At 32.4% G+C, this 11,082-nt stretch overlaps 1 protein-coding gene and 2 long non-coding RNA genes across 3 annotated transcripts; all 3 read left to right on the top strand.

Annotated features, from left to right (window-relative positions):
• Positions 1-968: 968 nt before the first annotated feature.
• On the top strand, positions 969-1,934 carry LOC112453434. Its single transcript, XR_003040614.1, has 3 exons — positions 969-1,356; positions 1,457-1,661; positions 1,742-1,934. It is a non-coding gene; the product is annotated as an uncharacterized LOC112453434 (long non-coding RNA).
• A 139-nt stretch (positions 1,935-2,073) lies between these two features.
• LOC112453435 lies at positions 2,074-3,512 on the top strand. Its single transcript, XR_003040615.1, has 3 exons — positions 2,074-2,247; positions 2,332-3,376; positions 3,498-3,512. It is a non-coding gene; the product is annotated as an uncharacterized LOC112453435 (long non-coding RNA).
• Positions 3,513-4,081: 569 nt separating this feature from the next.
• On the top strand, positions 4,082-10,766 carry LOC112453433 (protein spire homolog 2-like; the record flags this gene model as incomplete). Its single annotated transcript, XM_025014224.1, has 6 exons — positions 4,082-4,206; positions 4,398-4,486; positions 7,671-8,321; positions 8,409-8,440; positions 8,540-8,663; positions 10,612-10,766. Coding segments are annotated over exons 3-6 (630 nt in total), but the record flags the coding sequence as incomplete, so codon positions are not given.
• Between the last annotated feature and the right edge of the window lie 316 nt (positions 10,767-11,082).

Here is an 11,082-nt window from a genome sequence, read left to right as displayed (position 1 = left end):
AAGCTCTAACGTCATCAAAATTCACGAAAATATTTTATGAATACTTAAAATCGATGAATTTGAAAATTTTCTCTTCATCTCTCAACTGACTAGAGAGTACCTGTAGAACCTCCTTAATTACAATTAAGGGGATCCTGCAGCCGTATGATTTACCGACATTATCGTTTTTCGATGGATCTTTTAATTGGCTTTACAGAATTGCAAGTTTTTGGTCTAGAATTAAAGTACGCACAAAAATCTAGGGCAGAAAACGCGATTTTATATCAAAAACGCCAAAAAATTAAAAATGTTACTTATTTGGGCACATACGCAGCTGTCACCTGACGACAATATTTGCTTAAAACAAAAATTCTGCAGTTTATACATACATAATTTTTATCATCTGCCCTTGGGAAAACATGTAGGAATAATATCGTGCAAGTAGAAGTAAGATTCAATGCGTACAAAAAAAGATCCATCGAAAAATTATTTTAGTAATGCAAATACAGATGCAAATGACAAGAAGAGCAGCAACAGTAGTTGCCGGATCTTGCGAGAGATGGCGAGCAATCGAAAAAAGGACAGATGTCATTTCGTTAGACAAAGACAGATATAGGGAAAACAAAATTAGAAAGGTTGACATTATCGACATCGAGGAAGTTCGCCAGTCACTGCAGGATCCCCTTAACCGAATGACTCACACACCTTTTCAATTGCACTTCAAAAGTCTTTATACAAAATACAAACGATTTCATATAGAGATTAAAAAAAAAAAACGTTCATTTCCGGCCAAGTACATACGAATGGTGAAATTGGCCGGTATTCATAGTCGGTTCTTATATTTAAGACCGTCTTAAGTACAATCTTAAGATATTATGAACCAATCACAGAGCCGTATTAGCATCTTAAGACATTACTTGAGACGGTCTTGAAATAAGAACCGACTATGAATACTGGTGTTAGAGCCTCCGCATAAGACTTTCGTATGGTAAAGTAGTGTAACGAAACGTGGGTCAACGCACAAGAAACGTATCGGTTACGGCGTTATACGTCAATACGTTTCTTGTGCATTGATCTACGTTACGTTACTATACGAAAGTTTTGTGCGGAGGCTCTAACCGATACGTTTCTTGTGCGTTGATCCACGTTAAGTTACGCTACGCTATCATACGAGAGTCTTGTGCGGAGGCTCTTAGTTAGCTAAGTCTAACTAGCTCATCTTCATGAAACTTTACGTTGCGTGCGTCTATTTAATGACGATGGATGTAGAAAGCTCTTCAAATCACTTCGAGAGGATTATCAAAAGCGATCTCCATATATCGCATATTTAATCAGATGTCGTCAGGGATTGCTGTTGACATTAGCTCACTTAGATAGGTACTGTTTATATATAAATATCATTTTTGTATGTAATGTATAAGTAAATGTAAGATGTTTAAATGTAAGATGTTAACCGTTTAATAATAATATTTTTCAGATTATGCGTGCGAGTTAAGTGCGATCGGGATGCTATCAATAATCATCTTGTATCCGTTTGTGTGAGGGTATTTTTGGAAAAAAAAGAAAGCTTTCCTCCTGCGAAGAGTTTAAAAAGCTTACGCTAGCTGACGAGAAACAGGTTCTCGTGGATAATTTTATAGAGAAGGTCCACGTAGAAATGGACAACGATCCGATTTGGCAATGTACATGAATATAATTATTTATCTCGCAATTGATCTTAGCGGTGTGCTCAGAGACGTCTGAACTTACTTCTTACTTTCAGCGGCAAGCGCCAACCAGTTAGATTTGGCGAGAGTCGTAGTGGAAAGAACCGTCATGGCACGGGTATACCACAATACGCTCTATCTAAATGAAGATGGAGATGTATATAGGGACCAGCTTTTTCACGGTCATATCAATAAGTTGGCAAAGGTCGTAACTTCAAATCACAGGGACCTACGCATTTCAAAAGTTTATCATTGACCTAGTTTACATCGATCACTTGATACGCGTATTAAATAGTAAATAACTAGTAAATAAGTCTGATTATTGGCTGATCAGTTCAAATATACTATTTGATACGCGTATCAAGAGATCGGTGTAAACTAGGTCATTACGAATGCCCCTAGTCATGGGCGCAGGCTGAATTGGCTGTGATATCGGTGTATAAGACTCCTAGGGATAAGTTGCAGTGTGTATTTTGTTGCGCGACTACCATCATGAATCTCTTTTCCATGGCGTCGGAAAGAGGCATACCTGCTGCCGACGATCTGACTCCCGTGTCTACAGGTATGTCATAATCAAGGTATGCGATTGAAAAGAGAATTGTGATTTTAGCAAGAAAAGTGATTGTTAACGTGTGCTTAATTTCAGACTAATCTGCCGTCGTTGTATCGACTGTTCAATATGTAGACAGCTTTTACGGGAATCGATTGGAGGGAGAAGAACAATATTGGTGGACGCCGTTCTGCGCCGCGATCGAGTTAAGACAATGGATTAACAGTTTCTCAAGAGTATCACGATAAATAAGATTAGATTCGATGCTGGTGATAATGTAGAAATGTATCATAATCATAATTTGACGATTTCATAAAGAAGAAGACCAATATCTTGTGTAAAGCTAGCTGAACAGTTTTATGCTTCCAGTATCAATTAAAATTCTTAAATAGCCTCTTAAATAGTCTAACTGTTAGTTCTTTCGCACGTTATTATGTAACATTAGCAAAGACTGAATTAGATTATACGTAAAGTGTGGCTTTATCTTTATTTGTAACTCTATTGTACAATATGTCACAGGACATCGAAAAAAAAAGAAACGTTTAGATATTCTATAATTTATGTACAATACAGAACTTATAGAGAATTGATAACCATTTAGCAGGATAAACTGTGTTGGCGTACTCTTTCTACATGCGCACCTTCCTCAAGAGCCGAGACTCGAACCAGATCCGTGAAAAATATCGCCAATTTCGTAGAGCTTTTGTACAGTTTTACTCTAGGAATATCGCGAGAGAAAGAAAGACTTCGGAGATTTTTATCTGAATCGATCAACATAAAGAGAGAGCATAGTAAAGAAGCTATTAGCTTTCGAGAATTTGAATGCATAATACTTTGTTATAATACTATGAGCGAATTAGTTTACGTCACTCTGTCAAGTTTTAATATTAAATTACTAATAATATATCGATATCGGTAGTTTAATAATAATACATTTAAAAGCGCTCAATTTAAAAGTAGGGCAATCCTAATAAACGACTGTAAAAAAAATTCAAGGTGGAACGCAATGGACAATCCGGTTGCTCTGACATGCTAACTTAAATGGCAAAAAGTACTTCTCAGCGGTAATGACATTTGAGTCTCTTTTAATTGGGTTGTGGCAGGGCGTTTGAGATAACCTGCTCTTCACCCTGCACAGCTGGTACAATCTTTACAAACTTAATTAGCAACTATCGCTTATAGCTACAGGCTTATTAGCCTGTATATTTATTTATTTCAGTATAAAATAATTTTTAAAACGTTCATATTAATTCTGATTGCAGACGGACCTTCGGGAACTCTAGCGCCTTCTTCTTTTAACATGAATAACTAAAAATCTGTATTTCGGCTAATTACCGAGTTTATAAATATTTAATTAAAATTATCTGGGTGACTCACAAACCTTTTTAATCACACTTCGTAACTCTTCATACAAAATACAAACGATTCCGTATAAAAACTTTTATTAATTTATCTATTTCGGCTAAATGCATGGTGTAAAAATAATTAATTAATTACAATTAAACGAATGACTCACAAACCTTTTCAATTGCACTTCAAAAGTCTTCATACGAAATACAAACGATTTCATATGGTAGATTCTTTCCCGGACATTCATTTCCGGTCAAATACATACGAATGCTTCCACCTTTAGGTTTGTTCGCGTTGCTTGAAATCCCCAAACATTTTTGCACTTGAAATGAGATAAATATATATTCGGCCGTTGGAAAGAGAGAAAGCGAAGGTGCTAAGTGCAAAAAGTGCAAGCAACGCGAACAGACCCTTTATTATGAGGTTTCACTGCCCATGATTCCCATGAAAACCTACCTTAATATATATGTATGTTATTATGTGCAAGTTGGCAACATTGGTCGTTAAGAGCTTGGCGAAGACGGCGAATTGCACTGTGTGCGTGTGCGGTGTGCAGTCGCCGACTGTGGGTTCTCGCAGCTTGGTAGGGATTGACATGGATGTTTCTTTGCCGCGTAAGAAGTAAATATGAGAAAACTATTTAAGATTTATAAATGTAAGATGACAATTTTATATAGAGCGAAATTTCGTAATGTCAATTTTGAAACTTGTCAAATTTGAATGCGCGTAATATTATTTATCGTCATAATCTGTTCAGCTGTATCATCTGCAAATGGTTAATGCAAGTAAAGATAAAATAATATCAATTTCAGGATAAGCGGCACAAAACAACGACTATTTTCTATAATCATCTACTGATGTAAAGTGCAAATAAGTCTTGGTTATCATGTAATGTAAACACGTAAGTAATATTGCTTGTAACTAATATTATTACTGCATAACAAAATCACAGCCTACTTTCAATTTTAAAGATCAATAGAAGAAGGTATACATTTTGTGCATTGTATATGTTGTACAGTCTGTTCAGAGTAAATGCACCAAGTATTATTTTTACTAAATATGTTTTTAAGACGTCATAAAACAATACATGATTAGAAAGTAAATAAGTTTAATAGGACAAAAAAACAGCATGCTTTGTAGAAATTACACTTGATTGGTGAAACAAAAAGAATTATGATATTAATATTTGTTTGATCTCTTGGAAAAAAAAAAAAAAAAGTTTTAACAAATATTTTATAGAGGAGATTTTTATAATTTTAAAATCTTTTTTATTTACCTTATGTTTCAAGAGCTTAGATTTTAATTTTTTTACTTATTTTAAATTGTTTTCTAGTTTTATTAAGTCTACATTGGCCTAATATTGGGCTAATATTTAGATGAAACCTAGGTAGAACAGAAAGTTACAATAAAGTCAAAATGATTGGTAAAGTGATGGTAAAATAACCAACAATCATCATTTTGACATCATTTTTACTTTATTGTGACTTGCTGTTTTACCTGAGAATAAACAGTTGTGCCATAAAAAAAAAAAAAACTTTTAAAGAAAAATGAATTTGCATAAACATATTTGATTAAGGGTCGACAGGAGACACGGTGAGAGCCGTGAACTACGAATCGTAAAATTCGTATTACAGCTAAAATAATGAGAAAATTGCACTTTAACTGCGATATTCGTAATTAGCAGCTTTGTCAGAATTTTTTAAATGTGCTGAAGTGTTATTTTATGCAAATATCTTTTTATTTGGAAATCGCATCTTTTTATTTTACAAGATATATGTGTATGTATATGTGTATGCGTTTTCTACAAAGTATGCTATCTTTTTAGTCCATTATATTTAATTCCTATTACATACATCTTATTTGAAAAAAAATTTCTAATAACGTAAAATATTTAACATATTTACAATATACAGTAGCGAACAAAAGTTTCGGGCCAGGCAGATTTTTTCCATATTTTGGGTTTAGGAAAAATGAACAAAAAAAAGATTAACTTTAAACAAAATAACAGTATATTCGATGTCTTGTTGGTGGCAGATACGATTCCAAGTACAAAATATCTAAGTGAAATACGGGTGAAGTTATGGATGGATCTTTGAACATGATAGAGATCCAAACACACTTCAAAGATTATATCACAGTATTTGTCTGCCAAAAAAGTGCGAGTTTTTGAATGGTTCAAGCTGCGTTCCGATATTCACTGCCAGTACTGAAAATCTATAGTGTACGTAAACTGTAGATTTTTAGTAGTAGTCCAGTCATATTAGACTAATTTAAGGGATTAACCTTCCAATTAATCTTCCCAGGTAGCAACCACCATGAATCGCTTTGATTTGAGGTGCTGTAAGTGGGATTTATTTTGCTTTGCAAAATTAATGCGCATTAAAAAGTTATTAATAATATTATCAACAAAAAAACCCGATTTTTTTATTTTTTCTCAAATATCTCGAAAACTAAACAAGATAGGGTAACTAACTATACGTACCTTTTTTGTAGAGCGTAAAATTATCTACAATAAATCATTATTCATAAAAAAATCAGCGTTTGTCGTACGAAAAAAATACAAGGGTCTTTTTTTGTTACAAATTTCGTCCACAACAAGATGCATACGGTAAAATTCGTCTAAAAAAAATTCTAAGGCCTGAAAACAGCGAAAAATTAAGACTATTCCAAAAAATCATAATTTTTTGCTTACATAGCTACAAACTAAAGAAAAGGGGTCTAAAAAATCGGTTATGAAAAGTATTCTTTGTAGTTCTCATATGATGTGTGATTTTTGGGGGATTTTTAGTTACATTTTAAATAACGGAAAAAAATCACCGGCGCAACATAAAAAAAAAACGATGAAATCGAGGGTTTTCGGGATTCGAGTCTCGGACTTTGACGGCGCGTGCAAGCTAAACGACTGACTTGACGATAAATGTTGTTCAGATCATTATTGTAGATAATTTTACGCTCTACAAAAAAAGTACGTATAGTTAGTTACCCTATCTTGCTTAGTTTTCGAGATATTTGAGGAAAAATAAAAAAATTGAGTTTTTTTGTTGATAATATTGTTAATAACTTTTTAATGCGCATTAATTTTGCGAAGCAAAATACATCCTACTTACAGCACCTCAAATCAAAGCGATTTATGGTGGTTGCAACCTGGGAAGATTAATTGGAAGGTTCGATGTCTAATATGACTGGCCTATAGTTACTGGCAGTGAATATCGAAACGCAGCTTCAGTCTCAAGACTTAAATTCTATTGAACATTTTTGAGATAAACTTACAATTAATCGTAGAGCAACCAACAACAAACTTTCGAATAAACAAGGAGTGGGTTCCACTTAACACTCACAACGCTAGTGAGCATCATTCGTCCTTGTTTAATATTTGATAAACAACAATGATGAAATGATTCTAAGAGCGTTCCGAGCGTTAAGTCTTAAATAGGAACAGACACAATCACCTTCTTAAGTCAATGCCACATTGTTACGCCGCAGTCATTATTTTTAAGGGCCGTGGCTACCAAATACTAAATATTACTATTGTTTTTTTAGTATTTTCTAGTGATTCAGTTAATTTTTGTGATTTAAGGTAACTTGAAGTTCCTGCCCCGATATTTATGATCATACGTTTTTTGTTAAATAAAGAAATAATTATGTTATTTTTTATTGTTAACAACGTTTATTCATAGCAGATAGAAGTTTTTAATTGATCCTCTTGGGGTTACAATTTTCATTCACCACTATCTTTATCTCCATACTTCAATCCTTTTTGGATCAAAGGTTTAACGTCTCTTCCGAAAGACGGACGTTTATTCATAGTAAAATATGTTATTTTTTTTTAGAGTTAATTTTTTTTGTTCATTTTTTCTAAACCCAAAAAATCTGCCTGGCTTGAAACTGTTTTAATCGCTACTGTATATGTACAAAATGTACATTTTCTTTCACTAATCTTGAGAAATAATTAAGCACATTATTATTTCGTTTTAAATTATATTGCTTGTAATTTGATTATATATGATCTTTCATTAACACATTCTATAAAGAAATTATATAGGTACCTATATAAAATTTTTACATGTACTATTGTTATATTTCAGGTAATTTTGGCAATTACAACTTATAGTATACAATTCCTACTGTTTCTTGTTAATTTAGAATAACAATTTTAATATACTGTGCAAGCAAAGTAAAAAGCAACATTCTTTATGAATGGAAAGATGTGATTCTTCTAGTGCAAACTATAAATACTTGATATGATATTATATTACGAATATGATATGATATATACTATTTAACATAAACAATCTCATAGAAGTTTATGATGTATCAGTATATTCTATATCAAAGGCTATATGTAAAATAGTATATTTTTAATGGGGAGATACAAAATTCACATAGCGAGTATCCATAAATAGAAAGTATTCGCACAATGTCGAATTCTAAGAAAAGTCCGGGACCGGATTGTAATCAGAAAAAAGCTGCAATTCTTAAAGAGTCACAAGCAGTTAACAAAAAAGAAGATGCGTCGGCGCGGTCTAAGTGTAAGTTAGACTCGCACGGTTGTTTAAATCTTCAGGATATTCTGCTGATGTTTGATAGTCCTGTAAGTCAGGAACGAGCCTGGGCATTGTGCTATCAGATAGCTAAAAGTTTATCATGCTCAACGGAAAATAAGTTTTATGAGATATCGGAACTCTCGCAAATTATACTTCACAAAGATGGAGACATCTGGCTTGAAAACTTGGCAGGTGATTGTTTTGTTCAAGAATTTACAAATGATTTATGAATTATTACTATAATATTAGAGATAATTGACAGGATAACTTACATTACAGGCTCTAAGCAATCTCTTGTTTCGGAAGAGAAGGTAAATATATAACTTATAATAAAATATTTTTATTTTACAATAAATCTTACCTATATATTACGTATAAATTATTTCAATATAAATTTTTTTTTCGTACAGGCGGTATTCTCGTTAGGCATGGCAGTTTTTAAAGCCTTGGATTTTGGTTCTAACGCGGGAGAGGAGATAGCTTTATTACCAGACCTAGAAGCTCTCATTACATTGATGACAAACTGTAATCGGGGTAAATAATTTTTGCTTCCTCATAGAGAGTTTTGTTTTTGTAATAAATTTCTTTTTTTTAGTTTTCTACGCCAATGTTTTAAAATGTCGAAAAATAACTTTTTTTTTAAATTACATGTGTGTATGTGTGTGTATGTATGTAGGGGACTGGGGCTGGATGTTACAGGGGTAAAATGTTATAACTATAAAAAGTAAGTTCATAAAACTGAGAAACGCTAGATAGCGATAAACACATTTTGAAGCTAAATAATCATACATTTCACAATCGTTAGCGTTTCTTAGACGGTTTCATGAACCTACTTTTTATAGTTGTAACATTTTACCCCTGTAACATCCAGCCGCAATCTCCCCTAAGGATTCTCCAAAATTTCAACCGGCTATAACTCAAGAACTGCTTGAGCTACAGCGCTGTATTTTGGCATAGAAGTAAAGTAGTTACTTTTATTTACTGTCATTTTTATAAAAAATTACAATATTTTAGATTTTAAGGAGGTTCACCTACTATTCTGGAATAAAACATGCGATTGAATAATAATATTATTACAGCAAACTCGAATTATATGCAATATTAGTATAATAAATTGTGGATGTTACTTATGTACCTACTTTAATTCTTCGTAAATTATTAGTGTATAGAATATTAACAAATATATTCCAAAGTATGAGAACGTCGACTCACGAATCGTTGTCAGGTACTTATATTATCCAACATTATAAAGTAAAAGGAAAATCACAAATAACTTATAAAAACCTATTGTGAACAATTGTCAGAGAATACTAGAGACTTAAAATAATTAATACATTAAAAATTGTGTGTCGTGGATTCATGATTAGTGGTTAAACACTGTTTGTGAGGTTGGGTTGCATCAGCTCTTGCGCTGCGGCGCCGGCGTTGTCAAGTCTGTCACTGCTAATTCGATCCGCGAGGTAAAGGTAAACATTATGACAATAAAGTTTTAAATCCACATGGTAAAATCCGATTTTTAAAGTTTTTACACGATCGTTGATGTTTCATCTGTCAAATGTTAGTTTTTCAAAGTCGCTAAGTATGTACAACGGCGTTTGTATGTACAAACTAAACCAGTGATCATTTACCCCAGAGCGACCGTTTCTCATGAGGCGATAGGTTCAAAGTGGTCAACTTCTGAATAATATTACAAAGGAACTATACGGCCAATATAATCTGCTGAAATTTTGGGATTATTTGTGTAAAGTATTTATGTAAATTATATAAAAAAATTAAGACTCTAAATTGACTTTCGACTTATTAGTCGAACTTCTAACTTAAGGCAGTTTTAATTTTTCAAAAAATATCTGTAGAAGTTCTAACTTCCGCAACTTTTGAGATATTGGGTTAAATTTTTAAAAATGAATAGAGTATTATTGAAGAATGGTTGGTTTTGATTTTGATGAGAATTGGTGAAAGGTTTAATTTTTTTATTTTTTACATTAAAAACATTTTTTTAAATGTAAATTTTCGAATTTTTTTATAAATATTTATAATATCCCAAGTGGAGTTTTCCAACTAATATATTGATCTCGATATATTAAACAATTATATATTGAGAAAATGTCAAATTTTTATTCAAATTAAGTTTTTTTATTTATTGTCTATTTTTTGTGAAGTTTATATAAAAATAAAAAAGTGTGCAAATTATAAACTTGCATATTGCTTCCTTACCATTTTCTTTCGCTTATAAAACTTCCTCTATGAGGAAGCCAATCTATTATGTGCTAATAATTTTACTAATTTCTCACAGAGGAAGCTGTATAAGTGAAAAAAATGGTGAGGAAGCAATGTGCAAGTTTCTAATTTGCACACTTTTTTCATTTTCTTACCTTTTAATAATGTTTAATCGCGTATTTAAATGAAAATTTAAGTTAATAAAATGATTAAAATTAGTTTTTGTTTTATGTAAAATTAAAATGCTATTTAATTATATTATTAGTCTGTGAAGGTGATGCAGAAGAACGTTTACAAGAAACTGATGATGAAGGCATTGAGCGAGATTCTGGTGACACTGATGCAGAGGATTATATGATGCCAAAAACTGCTGAATCATACGCAGATAATGCTACATGTACCTTGAAGACTGTTCTTCAAGTAAATTTGTTATATTTTAATTTTAATACATTGCGTAATGATTTACACTCTGATAATGCAATTAATAATCAAAGAAAGTAAAATAACTGTGAGGTTATTCAAAGATCTTTCTAAGTAGTTAAATTAATTTTATAACAAACGCAATAAATACAATTTTATATTTTAACCCTTTCGGTATGGAGCGACCGGGACGCGAATGGCCCTCCAGTGGCCGAAGCGTCGATCCGCCGATATACGAGATTCGGTCGAGAAAGCTAGGCACTCGACATTCCACGTTTTCAATTATTATATTTAATAAAGCTCAATAACAAAAACA

The sequence above is a fragment of the Temnothorax curvispinosus genome, unplaced genomic scaffold (assembly GCF_003070985.1).
Source record: "Temnothorax curvispinosus isolate PA1 unplaced genomic scaffold, ASM307098v1 QBEX01004334.1, whole genome shotgun sequence".
NCBI lineage: Eukaryota > Metazoa > Arthropoda > Insecta > Hymenoptera > Formicidae > Temnothorax > Temnothorax curvispinosus.
The sequence above is the reverse complement of the archived record's forward strand: the minus strand, read 5'-3'. Positions and strand labels throughout refer to the sequence as shown.